The following is an 18,521-nucleotide window of genomic DNA, read 5'->3' on the forward strand; positions in this document are numbered from 1 at the left end:
TAGCTACTTACTACAACTACTCGGGCATCAGTGAGTGGCTACTCACTGATACCCGAGTAGTTTTTGAGTAGCTGATACCCAATAGTTTTTGAGTAGCTCACTGCAACTACTCAGCTATCAGTGAGTAGCTACTCACTGAAATTACTCTGCTTTCAGTGAGTACCTAATTACTGAAACTACTCGGCTATCAGTGAGTGGCTACTCACTGATATTACTGGCACCTCGCTGATGAGCAGTTTTTGAGTAGCTCACTACAACTACTCAGCTATCAATGAGTAACTACTCACTGATATCACTTTTCACCTAGCTTTAGTGAGTAGCTACTCGCTGACTACTCGGTAAACGTCCTTGATAGCAACACATCAATTTGCAGTGAGACTTCCGAGATCCACGACGTCAGACATGAGCAAAATGCACTAGCAACTGCGCATTCACACTACAGTTCATCAATCAGCACAAGCGTAACAATGCACTATCAAGCCTTGCACACTCTGGCCTTACAGCTACAGGTGGGCTATGTTACAGCGCAGGGTTTTCTTTTCAACACTGAAAATGCTGCTGCTAAAACTACATCACAAAAAGACGGCCAAAAGATAACAAAATAATAAAAATACAACTGACTCTTCACTAGAGTCCTCAATGCTCTTGCATACACGGTATAGCTGTTGTTTAAGCGCACCGAAAAAGATTACAAAGTCGCACAGGACAAGCGCTTTCGAAGAAAATTTATTCATAAGAAAACGTGAACGAAAGAGAAAAATCTCTGCAACAGAAGGAGTAACAACGGGTGAGAGAAAAAATGTTGTCTATGGCTCTTCATTAGGCCTGTGCTCGAACATTCACTCATCATCTACAGTCGCCTCCTCATACTGCTGATACTCTGATATAAGATCGTTCATGTTGGACTCTGCCTCGAAGAATTCCCTCTTTTCCGTGTTCTCCTCTGTGTACCAGCGGAGAAAAGCCTTGAAACGGAACATGGCTGTGAACAGTACGGCTATCCTGGAGCTCTTCAATCGAATCTCCGAGCAGGTCGCAGCCATGTTTCATCGCAAAGCTTCATTCCGCTGGTACACAAATGAGGGCATGGAAGAGATGGAATTCTCCAAGGCAGAATCCAACACGAATGACCTTATACCCGAGTACCAGCAGTACCAGGAGGTGACCGTACACAATGAGAGAGAGTTTGGGGACGAGCTTAACAAAGAGCCATAGACAACATTTTTTTCTCTCACTCACTTTTGCTTTTCTTGTTTCCAAGATTTTTTTTCTTCGATTATGTTCTCTTTTGAATAAATATTTTTGAAAAAAAAAAAAAAGCACTTGTCCTATCTTCCTTTGTAGCCTTTTTTTGTGGACTCAATAGCTATACCATGCATCTTAACTAACTAGCCCAAGTGTCGATTCTCTTGCATACACATATGCACATACACAGTGAGGTTTTAAGCTCTTAGGACCATAACCGTAAAAGAAATACGAGGAAACACAAGTGTACGAACAGGTACGGGTTGTGTGCTTTGGAGAGGAGTCAAGAAAGAGACGGGGAAAAAAGGAACAGTTTTGCAAAAGGAACAAAGAAAATTCGAAGAATGCGACGACCGTTCGAAGTAGCGGTCCGGTGAGGACGAGGATATCTTGGACAACGACAACAATACAGCACTATCGCGGTGACGAAAAGGATGACGGGGCCAGTTCACTTCAGCCTCCACAGCAGCTCGTCTTTTGCACGGGGCTGTCGTCAACAATGACCACTGTGCGCCGCGAGTTCCCTCCGCGGCCGAGGCTGTTGCGATGCTGTTCGTCATTGGTGTTCGCCACCTGCATCATGCCTGTGAGCAAAGAAGCAAATAATTAGTTAATTGATAGGGTTTAATGCAGCAAAACCATGATATGATTATGAGATACGCCATAGCAGAGGGTTACGGAATTTTCGACCACTTGAAATTTTTAATCCTTTACTGCCGAGTGTCCCGTATTCGCGGCATAGAGAAACTCTTTAGCCAGCAAGTCAAGAAATGTGTTGCGCCTTTAATGCCGACCGTCCGTCAAGTACTCACCGGGAATGTAGTTTTCAGCACAAAAATCTAGCGCCATTTTGTCAAAGATATTTTATGCTAGAACCAATTATATTGCAGCTTATAGCGGAGAGCGCGAAGCGCATGCAACAGCTCTCACTACTTTTGTTTTTTGTCGCCCAGTTGACGTAAGTTTTATCATCAATAATTTTGTTTATTTAGTGGGTATGCACCCAACAAGTGGCACACGACATGTTACACACTTCTGAAGTACATTTTTTTTGTTGCAGGGTCCTTGCTTCTATAGTATGTAGAGAAATAGCGACATACATAAAAGTATGCATTACAGTTGCATTTTAGAGAATTTAACTGTGGAATTATTCAAAAGCTGTTATTTAAAGCTGGGAAATGAAAACAATTCTTATTTTGTCCAGAAGTTTTATAATTCAGGCATTAAAGGGTTTAACATGCATCCAAACCCAAAGCACAAAATTGGAGCATTTTTGCCTCCATCGAAAATGTAACTGTCACAGCTGGGATTCGAACCTGTGACCTGCAGGTTAGCATTCGAGCACTATAACCAAGATTACTTCGTCAGGTGCACAGAAGGTAACAGAAGCGAAACTATCAACAGTTTGATGACTGAGAGTCGTGTGAAAAATTGTTATAGGAAACCCATAAAAGGAATATACAGAAAACTGATACAACTTCACAAAACAAGGTGTCTCAGAATTTCTAATGAACCCATTTCTCAGTGAAAAGAAAGATAACGGGTTTTACGAGCCAAACCATGAGATGATTATAATGCACACTGTAGTAGGGGGCCCCTGAACTTTCGACGACGCACAGTTGACAGACAAGCCTAGGTGGAAGCGAATTGGAAGCATTTCGCTTTTACTGAAGTACAGAGAAAGATGAAGCACAATGTGCATGGGTGTTTGCTCAAAATCGATTTATTGTGATTAGCAGAAACTTCACAATATAGTTGCATAAACATTGACACAAAAAACAAAGCTTACATAATTAATGTTCTTTCAAACTGTCTAAAGGTGTGTGTGTCCAAAATGCCTTTTGCAAGAGTTTTCTGCTAAAAAAGCAGAGGCAAAGCACACAACTTGAGCGGTCTTCTTCATCCATGTTTTTCTTTTGTGCTATGCTAAAGCCAGATTATGAAAACTGGCCCTGGTGATTAGCAGCTGAATGTCATAATGTGTGCTTTTCTTCTAGTGACCTCCCAGTGACACACTACAACTGCACAAAGCCACGTGAGGCAACTCTAGACTTCCAGTGTGCTTTAGTCACCATCGCAGGAAAGACAATCGAACCCACTTATAACAATACTAAAGCACCACAAAACTTTTACGGTTATAACTGATAACCGCCATAAATGGAGTGCACAGAAAAAGAAGCAAAATATGTGGGTAGCAGGCTGTTGCGAAAAACTATAATAACATATGAAATATACCAGCAGACGCCAGAACGACAAAGCTGCCAATTTTTTCTGACATGCTTGACGATTTGGACGCCTTCACAGGACCACCACAAGCTCCTAGAAGCAATGTACGACGTCTGAAGTTTCAGACACCTGGAGGACTCCAGGTCTTCGAAATGCAGTGCACTGATGAGCGCGATTAGCCTGGTCCCAGAGTATAAGTGCTTACTTGGCACTTCCGTGTTTATTGGCAGAGTCAAGTGTTGCAAAGTTAGATCAAGTCAAATTAGTGCCAAAACAGTGTCCGGGCAGGTCTCCAGCCACACCAAGCACGTACAGGGAGGGTCAGAAGTTCCCAGGTTACTATCGATTGATTTGTGGGGTATAACATCCCAAAACCACCATATGATTATGAGAGACGCCGTAGTGGAGGACTCCGGAAATTTTGACCACCTGGGGTTCTTTAACGTGCACCCAAATCTGAGCACACGGGCCTACGACATTTCCGCCTCCATCGGAAATGCAGCCGCCGCAGCCGGGATTTGAACCCGCAACCTGCGGGTCAGCAGCCGAGTACCTTAGCCACTAGACCACCGCGGCGGGGCCCCAGGCCACTATCAAGCGTATTTATACGGAAGCATGGCCTGGGAACTTCTGATTAGGACTGTACTTCATTCAACGAGTGAAGAAGCCGTTCTGACTGGTTTTCTTGGAATGCGACTCTCCACGAGAAATGGAGCGCGGACCTATTCCTCTAGCGTCCCAAAAAATGCTGCCACACAGCACCTTTGGAGGCACTTACTGCCACTGCCAGCACACCGCGTGCATTTTTCCGTGAGTGTGTTCAGACTTTTAATAGCTCAAAGGTGCTGAAAAGTTACTTCAAAGGTTAGCGGCCTGAAAGAAAGGTGGTTTGAAAGACAACTTGTGTCAACGCTAAGTGAGCGCGGAGTCTGAGAAATAGATACACTCAAAGCTCATAAATAACCAAGTTGTACCTTACACACAAGTAAGCTTGTTATATCGTAAAGTTCATTATACAGGTGTATGACTAACACTATGTTTACTGAAAGACTATTTTTAATTTGTTACGACCGATATTTCAGTACACCTGTGTTCGTTGTACCGAGGTTTGAGTGTAGAGGAAGAAAAGCATTTTATCGGCTGCTGTCTACTCACGCTTGCTGAGGTCAAGGAAGAGATCGTCGATACCGCGGTTCAGCTTGGCCGAAGTGTGGAAGTGCGTGGCCCCAACAGAGGCGGCGTACGCCTCGGCCTCCGCAGCGGAGACGTTGCGCTGCTTGTCCAGGTCGACTTTATTGCCCGCGATGGTCAGGCATACGTCTGTTCCCAGCATCTTCCGCAATTCCTTCACCCAGTTTTGAACCTGCACAATGCAATACGTGCTGAGTGTGACTGTGTGTTTGTTACTACATGAATCTTCTAGACAAGTCAAGAAAAGCATACGTGATGAGTCTGTTTATAGTTTTTCTTCTTAAAGTGTAGTAATTGGTCGGGACCGAAGTGATGATCTTCACATTATGCACGCGAAGCATTTCAAGTCGTGCTATGCGGATGCATTTTTCTGAAGGAAGGAGGAAGAGCCATTAGGACTCTCGTAGTATGCTTACTATGCTGCTTGAAAGAATGTACAGTTGGGGTCATAAGTTTAGAGAACACTAGGTATGAAGAAACTTCGAATTCCTCGGTAGTTTATGGCCATATTCAAACTACACAGTACATGTTAAGCAAGTATTATAACAGGGCAGAAATATATATTCAAGGCTTCTTGCTAAAGCAGCAGTTGTATCTTAAGTTGCATGGTGCTTAAAACTTTTGATGCTGACAGTATATCTGTCTATTAGTTGGTGCTTGTTCCTTCCTTACTTTCCAACCTTTTGGAGTCACAAACTGATGAAACCAAAATAACGAAGGCTGCGATAGGAAAGATTGCCTTCAGTGCTTACCTTAATGAACGACCCCTCATCTGTGATGTCGTACACGAGCACCGCACCATTGCTGTCTCTGTAGTAGATGGGTCCCAGGGCATGGAACTTCTCCTGGCCTGCTGTGTCCTTATGTGGGCAAGGTGGCGAGTGCAAAATTTTAAAGAAAATATTGGCCTGTGTCAAAAGATTAGCTTCTGATGCCAGAAATCCCATGATGAACAAAGCAATGTACAGGCAGCGCGTGTTGACAGCATCATGTTTATATTGAGTGCCTTTAGAGTGAGATTTATGCTTCTCGAAAAGTTTAGACCGAAGAGACAAGGACAAGAGAAGGAAGGTAAAGTGCCTCAAGTTTGAGCTCAAACTTTTTAAGCATGCTACCACACCAACTCGCCCAGCACTCGATCCTTTTGAATTCTGATGCTTCTTTGTCTGTTGTTGTTCAACCCTAAAGCCAACTTTCCTTCCACCAATATAGAAAAACATTCAGTGCCACATTCCTGTAAATTTCTGCCATGTTTGCTTTCGCAAAGATTTCATAGACCTGAGGGACATACGCACGAAAAAATGAACAAAAGCTTGAAACTAAATTCTGGAGTCAAAACTCGATATCTGATTACAAGGCATGTCTTAGTGGGGAACTACAGATAAACATTTAGTATGTGGGGTCCTTTAGCATGCACCTAAATCTAAGCACATGAGCATTTCTTTTACATTACATACCTATAGAAATGTGAACGCTATGGCAGAGACCAAATCTGCAACCTCTAATCATAATTAGAATGCCCTGCTAAAGTACATTGGAGGGTTGAAACCATAGAGTTTCCCCAAATTAGCTAGAGGAAACTCTGGCGCTGCGATCGTTCAGCAACCACGGGGATGATGGGTAGTACACTAATTCACCCAGTCTTTGTACTTGCGGGTGGCGAATTGCACTTGTCGCTTCGTTTATTCCTGATTTCGTTTTTGTTTCGAAGGAAAAAACTAACCCTTTCGAACTTTGTGACCCGATTTGAAATGGTAGTAATAAAAGAATAAGGCGGTGAAGCGCTACCTCTGAACACTTGCCGATTTTTGTTTCACGAGAAAGCAGCTCCAAGCCATACGAACACACACGGAGCCACACACAACACACACACACACCTACACTCTACGAAAAAGATAGATTATTTGGGCAGCATTCATGCCACACAACTATTATTGTCTGTCAGCTTGCTGAGGTTTCCTTTCTTGAAAGCCGAGCTCTCGCCACTTCCCATTAAGAATGCTATGTCACACTGATAGCGTGCACAATGTTAGTGACCGGGTACAAAGAGAATATAGGGTAGATGATGAGTATAGCAAAGTGACAGAAATGCTCCCCAAATACTCAAATTTTCTCTTGGAGAGAGTGTGGCGAAAGCAGTTTCAGCGTGTGCTAAGCTGTTAACAAGTGCTGATGTAGTGATAATAAGTTGCATTGATGGCAGGTATGGTAAGTGCATCGAACTCACCCAAATGGCCAGCTGTACTCGCTCCCCGGCAATGTTCAACCTCTTGTCTAGGTAGGACGCCTGTTGCAACAGAGCGCAAACCACAAAGATAACTGATAGTGTTCACCTTTTCTTAATCAAAAGGCTAGTGCTAGTCAACATGGACTAAAGAAAGGCACATGGAGAGACAGTCATAAATGCTTCTAGATATTTGTTTTTATTGTATATTATGTAGGGTGAATTTTCAATAAAGACAGTAACTAGAAGTGCTTCTGTCTCGGTTCCTTTCTTCAGTCCGCATTCACTAGCGCTAACTTTTTAAGAATGAGTATTCAACTCGCCCAAGTACCAGCAGCCTTTTCTTAACATAACATGAGCTAAAAACATTTCTGCGAGAATATAACAGAATAAATCAAACATTAAAATTCGGGACTACAAGCTATAAGAAGTGTGCACACACATTCACACCACATTCATTGTCAATGTACTGTGGGAGATTTCATGGCTATAGGAGTATTGATAATTGACAACGTACTTGTACGGGCAGATCCACATGCGTATTAAAATTCGGGACTACAAGCTATAAGAAGTGTGCACACACATTCACAACACATTCATTGTCAATGTACTGTGGGAGATTTCATGGCTATAGGAGTATTGATAATTGACAACGTACTTGTACGGGCAGATCCACATGCGTACGCACCGAAACCTGGGAATATTGGTATACGTTAAGCTGTACCTATATGTTAGCCTCTGTTGCAGCCCTAAAAAAAGCAAGTCTGCTTGTTCAAACGTCTGCTTTGGAACACACCCTCTGTTTTCGAATTTCTCAATCGCTAGGAAAGTGCCTTTAAAGAATTAAATCCATAATGCGAATTGCTCAGATTGCATGAAATGCACATTTCCAAGTTTTTACATATAAAAAATAAAAAAAAACATGCAATGGCACTGTTCAAATATTGAACTACAAATTTCTGACTGATTAATTGATATGTTGGATATCTGAAGCTTTATGTGCTAAAACCATGATATGCTTATGTGGAATGCTGACGCCGGAGGGCTCCGGAAAAAATTGGGACCATTTGTGCATTCTTTAACATGAAATAGACATTGCGCTATACACGAGCCTCGAGCATTTCACCTGCATGAAAATGTAACCGCTGTCATTGGGATTGAACTTGCAGCATTCAGGTCAGCCACTGACCACCAAACTACTGTACCAGCACGGTGGACCGTAGGGCATGTGGCTAAGACCACGAGTCATGCATACAATGTCTGCCAATTACAAAAAGAAAATGCATGGAATGAACTGACAAAAGATACTGATAATTTGTGGTTTTTCAAGGAAACTGGTGCAGGCACACAACTTCGAAGTTTTCAAAACCCTGCTGCACACTTGTAGTATGCAAATGTACCACTGTCAGAATGACACTCTTTGGAAGCACTGATGTCTTAATTCAGTAACAAAAGTTGGTCTGGAAATCCCAAACATCACTTCAACTTTTCTTCAGTGCTACGGATAACTAAGGTTTAATAACTGCATTGCGTGACCTGTGTTTGTCAGTGCTATTATGCGTGAACTACCATAATTTGGGAATGATCAATCCGCAGGGCCGTGTCAGCTAACCGTACCTGCAGTTTCACATACACATTGCACACACCACTGCTCGCACTAACGCCGGTTTCGCGTCAGACTCGGCGGACCGCGAACGTAGTACACATCCGAGCACTTATTGCTTGCGCGAACGCATTAAACGGAAGGTCGTAGCAACTGGGAAAAAAAAAAGAAGAAAAGACCGCGAAAAATGCGGCCGCCGGTGTTTGGCGCTGACGAAACCGACCGAAACCACCGCGTCTGCTGCTGAAGCGGCGGGGTTTAACCGAAACAATACGCGGGGGAGACATCAATTAGGTACAAGGGGCGAAGAGATTTGTTCACTTGGGCCTACGTAGACGTTATATCGATAAAAAACCCCGTATCGCGCCAGGGTGTAAGAAAGAGTGCGATAAACACTCGGACAATCGGTTAGTGCCGGATGCACGTCGGGCCGTACGCTCGCCGATGTCCGTCATTTAAAAGAGTAAAGGCACAGGGTTAGAAGAATCGGCCACGCTAAAACTGAAACACTCGCACAGCACTCGTAGAAACAGATAGCGTCAGCATTTTAGGGTACTTCCGATATCCGAAAGTACCCGAAACGCTGCAAAACGATTGACTTTTGACGGCTTTATCACTAAAATTTCCGTACTGAGCGTTCCTTTGAAAAGTTCGAAGACACTTCGCAACGAATTCAAGCTTGAGCGTCAGTGGTTTCTAGGTGCAAAGTTCGATAGTGTGGTACAATTCGTCGCGTAATAATCGCGCCCCGTTCCAACGCGCAAACGCACTGTCGACTAGCCAACGTTTACGGCGGAATGTTCAGTGTGGGAAAGTGATTGACAACTAAATGGGCGGATTTTCTAGGGCGCGGTGAGTTTTCCCAGAGACTGCACTGCCCTTGTAAGCGAAAGCGGTGGGTAGCTTGGCCCGGTTCAATTATTTGAAACAAGGACATATGCCGACGCAAGACGTGGGCCTGCATGCGGAAAAATAAATAAGTTACGATTAAAGAACACAGCGCGTAAGTACAGATGTTACAATTAAAGTGGACACAGAAAATGCCGCAAGTATTAAGTGTTTCAGTTTGTAGTCCAAGAACGTAGTTACGTTGTTACTGGGAGGTGCGTGGCGCGAAGCATCGCTTTGTTTACCTGTAGCGTGGAGAGGTGTTTATCGTTGAACTTGTTTTCGACGTAACGGAGCACGAGCGAAGTCTTTCCGACGCAGCCTTCGCCCAGCAGCACTACCTTGAAGGCGTAGCTCCTACCCGATGCGTTGGCGGATGCCATCGCGGTAATAAGGATGGATGAAACGCCACACACGATCCGTTCACTTCGCGGCTTGACGAGAACACGGGAAGCTCTTGATGAGCGCGGTAGGAAACACCGCTAACTCAGGAACAAGCACTTTGGAGTAGCGGCGGATTACGGCGTGCGGGAGTCATCCGTGGCACAGCAAAGAGAACACGAAAAAAATAAAGAAACACTGCTTTCCAGGGAGGTTCGGGTTTTCGGGGCGAGTGCACAGCCGTCCGAGACTGATAAATGACGCGCTTCTTTCTGGTTCAGTCGCTTCCGAAGTCTTATTTCGATACGAAAGAAGCCACGAACACCCCTCGAACGACAACGATCAACACTTCGCAAAGATCAATGGAAAGCACTGTTTCGGCCAGCCATACTTTAGACGAAGTTTCGAAACTTATCTTACACTTGAAGTTTTTTATTCTTTTTTTTTCCAAACACCTAAAGCTGCTCCACAATAAACACATGCAATAAAAATTACCGCGCAAATTAACCCAATAGTTTTACAGTTGACAATACGCATTATTTGTTGTGCGTAAGTCGTTCTATGAAAACCAATGTTTGGCCTAAATCAACCAATAAATCTATTCAAGTAGTAGTCGGCGTGGCGCTCCAACTAGATTTGTTAATTTATGCGCATCTCGGCAATTTATTCTTAACTTTTTTCACATTTACGAAAATTTCAAGCAAAGTCGCAAGTTTCTTTGTCACGCGAAAAGCTTCAAACGTCATCGGCAGCAGCAACGAACTTTAAAGATGGCGGATGGAGGGGGCGAGAAGCAAGTAAGGACAATTAATCCCTTTTTCTCTTTTAAACTGTCCGTTGACACTGAAGAGCAAGCGCTCGAAAATATAGAACACTTCGACACTTTATTTTGAGGCGAAGCTCACCTGACGCCGTTTGAATCGTCAGATGTGAATAACGCCCGTAGTGTGTTTTTTGAACTCGTTGGCCAGATTAGAACAAAGTTCGTTACGAAGTTGTTTTGACGCCGTTGCGAATGCGATGGCCGTAATAGCGGCTCGGATAACGGCCTAAAATCTCTCTTAGCGTACTGCCCTGCTTGTCACGTTTATGTGTAGCTGTTTTTTGTTCAAATCTCGCCGAAACTGCTGCTCGTTCAGCGCCTCGATGCATTTCAAATAAAGTCCGCTTGTTTTCCTGAAGATGCCCGAGTCGACTTTCATGACACCCGGATTGCCTTCATCGCGATGACGTAGGCCTGTCGTAGACGTTTGCGTTTGCTTGTTTCAATCGAATCACACCCGCTTTCGAGCATTAGCTTGATTGGTTGAGCTGTAGCGCTGACCGCATTTTGATGAAGGGAGTTGAAATTAATCCCTCTCTACGGCGTGTGTCTCGGGATCATTTTGTGGTTTTGTCAGATAACACTCCGGAGGGATTTTGACCGGGTGACATTCGTATTGTGTTCTTTCTTTTCATGAGTATTCTTCGAAGGATGTGGTGGAACTGTCCCCGGCTCTTCGTCATGAAAAAAAAAAAAAAAGATGAACGAAACAGTTGAAGCGATACGTGTGGCTGATGCAAACGCGCTGCGCGGGGCTTCGGCCCGATTCAAGGCGGGTTCGTTTCTTGTTGCGACTGTTTATGTTGTCGTTGACGTACGCAATTGATGCTTTTCCGCCCTTCGATTGTTATCGGACAGCTGTCGAGTGCTTGGGAGTACGTACCCGATGGCATATGCGCAGGCGGTCGTGGTTTGCGTTGTAAGACTGGGATTCATAATGTGAACTGTTGCATGAAAAAGAATGTTTTTCTGATGGTGGAAGTCGCAAATGTTTGTGTTTAAAGGTCGGCTGATGTCGAAAAAATAGGAGTGCCGGCTACTGATGTTCACGTGAGCAAAAAGCATTTTAAAAAATCGTGTGAGTGCACAAGCTGTGCATGTGCAGTCCTCGCAGATTGAAATAGGACACTCAAAGCGTGTGGCTGCCGAGACATCTACTACCACTCGTGGGTGTGCGTGAAACCAATGAGTTGCATTGTGGTGTAGAGCGAGGGAGAGAAGGACACCTACGGAAAAGGATTGCTCCTTCCGGTCACCAAACTGTCGGCCTGTAGTTCACCATATGTACACTGCTAGCGGGGCGCTGCAAGGCTCACGCACATTCACATGTCGACCGAACTGGCTAGCCGCTGCACACCACTTCTATTGCGGCACCAGCAGACGACCCTCTCGTTCTGCACGCTTAAACGATGCGCTACGCATGCTGTGTGAGACACAGGGTTCAGCTTAGAGAGTGCGCCTTGTCTGTGTTCATAGACATGATAAGCATTTGCATAAAAATCTGACTACGTGGTTTCTCTTGCAACATGAAAGTAAATGAGTTGCAGGCCTACATTTATGCATCACAAAACAATATCGTGTATTAGTGTCTTTGGGGGAAGCTGTTGCCTATCGTTGAATAAAAATGGCAGAAGCTGGCTCAATCTTTCGTGACCGATAGCTCTACAAAAGTTAGCCGCGTAGAATGGCCGCAGAATTGGCTGCTCGGGCTGAAGCAACAAAATGTTAAGACATTGATTTAACGCTGCGCCAAAACAGGCCCCGTGGCTGCTGCTTTTCTATTTCATCGTGACTGAAAGCACGACAAATTTTGTATGCTTTTGGGCAGTCATTTATTTTGTCTACGAACGCATGTCAGGCGCAATATCTTAGCTGAATCCCATTTTCTTACTTGGTGCAGCCTACGTCCTGCACTGTCAGAGGGCGCAAAACGAAAACAGCTTGCGTCGCTATGTAAATAATGCGCACTGCCAACTCACTTCAGGTTGCATGCAAAAGTGCGTGAGCCTTGCACCGTCGCACTGGCCGTGTGTACTTTGTGAACTAAAGGCGGACTCCCTGGGAACCGGAAGCAGTAATCCTAATCTGTGGGTGCTTTCACCCTACACCACAATGCAACGCCTCGGTTACACGAGCAGCACCTTATGTATGGAGGGCTACGCGCTCAGAGTGTGCAATTTCAATCCGTGAGTACTGTACTTCATTGACTTCTTTGCGATGTTCTCTTTGGTAAAAAAAAAGTGAACTTCGAGGGATATTTAGGAGTTTCTACAAATGCTCCGTAGAGCTTTTGTTGATCTGCTGTCGAACTTTCTGCTGGCCAGCTGAACTTTTTTTGTGAACAACAACTACTAGTAAGGACAGTTGTACCGGTTTGGCATTTCACAATCGGTTTGGCATTTCACAATCGGTTTGGCATTTCACAACGATTTTGTCGTCGGAAGTGTGATGTATAATATAGGTTCTGTGGGGACTGAAGTGTGGACTGGGAGAGTTGGACTTCATAAAGAATGAATAGAACATGTGATTAGACTGCACAGCTAGCATGGTCTCATCATTCCAAGCCAGTTTCAGTCCACTGCAGGACAAAGACATTGCCTAATGACCTCCAGTTTATCTTGTGTGGGCTGATTTCATATTATTCCTGCAAACTTTTTTGTCCCTCCAATTAACCCTGACTTCCCCAACTGCATTTCCCAACCTGTGGTAACCATTATGTTGCCCTTACGGTCTACCGATTGTCTTTTCTACACATTATGCGGCCAGCTAAGGTCCATTTCTTTAGCTTGATGTCGACTAGGATATCTCCAACTCCTGTCTTACCTTAAATGTTCTGCCGTCCTTCAAAATAATGTTATTCCCATCATTTTGCATTCCATAGCACGCTGCGTGATCCTCAGACTTTGCTTTAGTTTGTTTTCTATGCTTCAGCCCCTTATATTAGAACTGGTAGTATGCAGTGGTTGTGTACTTATTGCTATAGTGACAGTGGCAGATTTCCTGAATTATTTGGGAGTGCCTGCCGAATGGGCTGAGGCCCATTCGTACATTGTGATGAATTTCCTTTTTTGTGATTAGATTCTCCCACGAGTAGTCCTAGGTGCACATATTCTTGTATGCACTACAATGTGTGATTTTATACCTTGCACTCTTTCTGTTTCGCTGAGCTATTTAATATTATTATTGTCTTTGTCATATTCATACTGAGGTCTATATCAATATGTTCTCAGTTTTACTTTATTGTTATGGCAATTTAATAAACAAAAATGGCCTTAACATATGCAAGTAAATAGTACAGTGTGTTTGCTGTAAGTTCATTGAAAATGTACTCTGAGAGCTTCTCTACACATGGTAATGTGTGGGATCTTAGTGCAGCGCTTCCTCCACACAATCCTGGCAGAAGGTAATGTGGACGATGCTTGAAAGTTCGACAAACATCAATATAGAAGTTTTTAAATACCAGCAGAATGTATATGATCACCAGTGGAAAGTTTTAAGAAGCCTAAGAGCAAGTAAAATAACATTTCATTGTAAATCTCGACAGAAATGCTATTGCTAAGTTCATTGAAATCTCGGTGCTATGTGGAACATCTTGGTGTCTGCATTGAAAGTAGAACACAAACTTCACCAGAAAATCAGCAGAAAGTTCAACAGGAGGTCTATGTTCGCTTTAATTTTCACATTTCCAAGAAGTTCTTGGCATTCCTAGATTTTTTTTTTTTTTTTTTTGGAGATCGGGTTGCGCTTTTCTATAGATACAGACTTGCTAAAAAGTAATTTTGATTGACAGATGTTGAATCTGCTTTGAGATGAGACAAAGAAGACTTACGGACTTTTTTTTAATGCATTTGAAAAACTTCAGAAAAAGAAGAGTTTATGAAATAATTGTGCAGCAATGTAAAATGGTGTAATAAATATGTCAGGAGCATCCTTTAGGGCATTCATAGAGAAAATATTTAGTACATGGTTTGCTGCTCAGCATTTTCTTGATGGTTGTGTTATGAGCAAAACTTGAGTAAAGTTCTTTGTACATGCAACTTAACGAGCTTATGCGAGCCGTTTGGTAATCACATTTGTTTCCTTCGAAATGATGTCAGAAATTCCCGTAATTTAGATTTCAGCTCATGTTGCAGGGGTGAAAATGGATTAACCAATAATGATTGTTGGGATTTAACATCCCAAAACCACCACAGGATCATGAAAGACGCCGTAGTAAAAGGCTCCGGATTTTTCGACAGCCTGGGCTTCTTTAACGTGCGCCCAAATCTAAGCATACAGGCCTCGAGAATTTTCACCTCTATTGAAAATGCGGCCATCGCAGTCGGGAATCTATCCAGCAGCTTGCAGGTCAGCAGCCGAGAGCCTTAGGCACTACACCACCGTGGTGGGCTCATCTCCATATTCTACATGTTTCATTGTCTAGCAAATTTTTTGTAACATTCAGTGTCCCAAATAAGGATCTTCCTTCCTACAGCCAGTTGAATTGGCTTAATGGCAACATATGTAATTAAAGTTGGTTCTGAATTAAGTTGCCCGATGTATGTGTTTTTATGTTTAATTTTAATTTAAAAGCATATGGAATGATAACTATATAGGCAGTATTTCGTCACAGAAGATTTTAACTGTTAAAAATGACAAATACAACAAAGTGATTTGGAAAAAAAAAGCTGAGAAAAAAACATCGTCCTTCAGCTATTTTTGGTTGTGCCTAGCAGCTGCCAGTGGAAGCAGCCGTGGGGGCTGCATTGCCTGTTCATTGCCGTTGAGGAAGCTTATCTCTTTGTATGACACATGCTTCTCGTTCCTCGTTCCGAAAGGATTCGTCATAATGGAAGGAAGTGCCCGACTATTGTTACACTGAAGGCTGTAATTACAGGATCATTGGCCTAAAAACCGTCGCGTACGTTTTTTGGAGATGTTTAGCGGTGTAGGCTTTGAATACATGCTGCTCAGCCATCATGCCGAGTCTGGGCACATTTAAGAACTGACAGAGTTTGCCAGCTCGGAACACTTTCATGCTGAACTTTGCTGTGTCCCAGGAAACCAAAATGCAGCCAAAGCATGCGCTGGTGACACCATCGAGCAATAATGAGGCTCCCCCCAAAAACTCCGGGCTCTCCATTGTGAAGGAGCCAACCAAATTAAGTTGATTCAGCTTGTAAATGGCTTGTTGTGAAGTTAATGTGAGAGTAGCTGCTGTATGCACAGAGCTATAAAATGGCTGAAAAATTCTGTACATGCAGTGCCTTGTGCAGTGGCCATATGCTGACCACATAGGCGAATTCAAAGCAATGAACTGCAATGCCTCATTTCCACTTTGATAACTGCCTTTCTGCCTCCACAAAGCTGATAAAGCAGCGCACCTGATACATTACTTTATCTACTGCTGCCGATGCACATCAAATCATGTTGCTGGCCAGACTGGCACGTCTGCAGCCTCCTGCTACTCTTCGTCGCTACTTTGTTGGCAAGTTGAAATGGTTTGCATCATCGATAGAGTATTCATTGCTCGTAGAACCACAACATAAACACATACAGAGCATCTTTGTGAGGGCAGTGCGCGTGTCGAGAGAGAATATGGCTAACCGGCTGCTGAATGAGATAGTGAATACGTTGCAGCTGCTGTTACGTTAGCGGAGTGGTTTGGCATACGCTCGCAGAAACGTAAAAAGTAAGAGCACCATCAAAAAATTTTATAGGTGGCTGCTTCTGTTGGATCGTACACTGACAATTCATTAGCAGCTTGTTCTCGAAATTTCAAGATTTTTTGCTCACCGTTTCTTTAATTAAGCAAATTGAACTTTGCACCTCGCTGCATGGCTCCGTGGTCAGGCTAAATTGAATTAAAAAAAAAAGCTTGATGGTCGCAATGTTGTTTTTATATTTATTTTACTTAATTGGTATATACTTTTGTGCTTGGATCATAACAAGGGGATCTTTTCCTTTAATACTGATTTTGTCGTTACAATTTTCAGTGTGCTGCTGAGCACATTGTGCCACTATTGATACATACCGGGTCATAGCAGCCGCATTTCGATAGTGTGGTGTTATGATATTGCTTTCGTAATACATAGATGTTGGTTACATATTAACCCTCACTATCAAGTTTAACAGGAAGTTCTCCCTCAACAAACGCAGTGTAGCAGAAAGTAGTTTGTATGATTCGTCACTCCCCCCCTCTCAAATTTGGGCTGTCAGCCGCAAAAATTTGTTGAAATTCGCAGTGCACGGCAGAGCAACAGAGAACTGCATCATTGCATCACCTACCGTGATGCCGCACGGTGTGCTGTGGCCTTAGCAGTGGCACATAGTCTGAACGCACTGGCAACACTTGTTTCTGTATATTTATGTGCAGAACTTGAAACTCATTTGTGATCGTACATAAAGAGGGTGAGCGTTCCCACGTTCCCATGCCCCTTATGAAATTTCGGCTCCTTCCACTACAGTATACCACAATGTGACTTCACAGTTTTTAAAACGTTTTCAGGCATTCGGGAAGAAATACCTATGTTGGCTTGCTGTACTCATCATAGGGTTCCATTGGATCACAGCATTGTTCTGATCTACCATTAAACGATAAACCAGGTCCGGGTAGACGAAAAAAAAAACGCTGATAACATCATGTCATCTTGTCGCACAATGATCAGAAAGACATTGCTGCTCGTATGCCTTCGTGATGGTATGATCGGTCTATGAGTTCAATCATATATGGTGTAATACTAATAATCTTTAATAGTCTTTATTTAGGAAGACCATATGAAGACCATATATGTTGTCAGAATGTGTTCATTGTGAGAATACATTCTGACATAACTAAAAAGTTTATAGAGATTTGGAATGGATATATTACTCATTATAAATGTTCATTAAATCAATTTTGTCTTGTATTTGGGTAGCAGGGCGTCGTTATCACGCTCTTGGCGTCAACAAAGCACTGACAGCAGAAATGTGGTACATACTCTCGTTTAATCCTTGGATTGTCCGCTTTATAGCAGTACTTGTATATGATGAATAAATGATAAAAAGAAGCGAGATGGCGGTATTTAAAGTTTTCTCTAGATGGATGGATGGACGCATGAACGAGCACAAGCATGGACAGATTGACGGATGCTTCACCGCACTCATCATCATTCATTCCGTGGATATGCTGTACTATTTTTTAATTCACATTCACACTATAATTGCATCAAATAACATCCCCTATACTTCCCTGGGTATGATTGTCTGTTAGATATCATTAATATTGTACCTAACAAAAAACAAGCCCTTAATCGACCACTTCTTTTCTTTTTTTTATATGTTATTTACTGCATGGAAACATTAAAAAAGGTGGCTCATCAGAGGGAAGTCTTCTCTAAGGTGGTTAGTTACGAGCACATTGACGCTTACGAGGTCAGGCTTCTGTTTTGAAAGCCGAAGCCAAATTGTGAAAATACGTGTTTTTACCGCAGCCTTCCTTTGTGTATTATAACTGTTTCCACGTCATTTATGTGACTCACATTATTCTGCCATTTCTAGTGCCCTGCGTTCCTAATTGAGCATGATGAACATTCACCCAGTGTGCAAAAATGCCGTGTGCCTAGTATATATGTGTAATGTTGAGGGAGGAGGGGTCATGGCTTTTGCTCTGATAAGATAAAGTTAGATATCTGTGCTCTGTAACTGCGGGATCTTACTTCTGTGTCGTGTGTGTGTGCTCGCGGAAAGAGAAGGATGGTTGTCTATTATGCTGTGTAATGTCCGACTCCAGATTAGCCCCTTGTTGTTTGTCGATGTGGCTGTCGATAGCACTTGTTGTGTTGCCTCTGGTAGCTTGGAATATGGGGACGCGTTTCACAAGGAGGAAACGCTCGGGTCAGCCATCGTGTTTTCTCGGTTCTGATGTGGTATGGAGTTTATTGATTTCCTTTTGGTTTTCCATTTACTCGCTTCCTGTGCGC

The 18,521-nt window shown here is 43.2% G+C and overlaps 3 protein-coding genes across 7 annotated transcripts in view; 2 read left to right on the top strand and 1 right to left on the bottom strand.

Annotated features, from left to right (window-relative positions):
• The first annotated feature begins 434 nt into the window (after nucleotides 1–434).
• Nucleotides 435–1,552, top strand: LOC142768927 (tubulin beta chain-like). The gene has a single exon (XM_075871509.1). The coding sequence runs from the start codon at nucleotides 898–900 to the stop codon at nucleotides 1,213–1,215; it is 318 nt and encodes a 105-aa protein (XP_075727624.1). The 5' UTR covers nucleotides 435–897; the 3' UTR covers nucleotides 1,216–1,552.
• On the bottom strand, nucleotides 1,415–10,086 carry Rab21 (RAS oncogene family member Rab21). Its single transcript, XM_037416547.2, has 5 exons — nucleotides 9,623–10,086; nucleotides 6,890–6,949; nucleotides 5,415–5,522; nucleotides 4,627–4,834; nucleotides 1,415–1,829 (listed from the first exon to the last, which is right to left on the bottom strand). The coding sequence occupies exons 1-5, from the start codon at nucleotides 9,758–9,760 to the stop codon at nucleotides 1,699–1,701; spliced, it is 645 nt and encodes a 214-aa protein (XP_037272444.1). The 5' UTR covers nucleotides 9,761–10,086; the 3' UTR covers nucleotides 1,415–1,698.
• A 356-nt stretch (nucleotides 10,087–10,442) lies between these two features.
• The window catches only part of Tbc1d15-17 (TBC1 domain family member 15/17), a 78,528-nt gene continuing 70,449 nt past the window's right edge, over nucleotides 10,443–18,521 (top strand). For 2 of the 5 annotated variants that reach the window (XM_075871510.1, XM_075871511.1), the window contains exon 1: nucleotides 17,682–18,467. In XM_075871510.1, the coding sequence (XP_075727625.1) occupies nucleotides 18,318–18,467 (150 nt within the window). In that variant the 5' untranslated portion in view covers nucleotides 17,682–18,317. Of the gene's footprint in view, nucleotides 10,556–17,344; nucleotides 18,468–18,521 lie in introns of those variants that run through there. The other 3 variants (XM_075871514.1, XM_075871512.1, XM_075871513.1) reach the window with 3 other exon arrangements.

The sequence above is a fragment of the Rhipicephalus microplus genome, chromosome 8, assembly GCF_043290135.1.
Source record: "Rhipicephalus microplus isolate Deutch F79 chromosome 8, USDA_Rmic, whole genome shotgun sequence".
In the NCBI taxonomy this organism is placed as follows: Eukaryota; Metazoa; Arthropoda; class Arachnida; order Ixodida; family Ixodidae; genus Rhipicephalus; species Rhipicephalus microplus.

Coding starts and splice junctions, on each gene's coding strand:
- Rab21 (XM_037416547.2), bottom strand. CDS start 9,760: ATGGCATCCGCCAACGCATCGGGTAGGAGCTACGCCTTCAAGGTAGTG. Junction 4,835..5,414: donor ATGAGGGGTCGTTCATTAAG/GTAAGCACTGAA, acceptor TGCATTGTGCAG/GTTCAAAACTGGGTGAAGGA. Junction 1,830..4,626: donor CTTCCTTGACCTCAGCAAGC/GTGAGTAGACAG, acceptor CTTTGCTCACAG/GCATGATGCAGGTGGCGAAC.
- LOC142768927 (XM_075871509.1), top strand. CDS start 898: ATGTTGGACTCTGCCTCGAAGAATTCCCTCTTTTCCGTGTTCTCCTCT.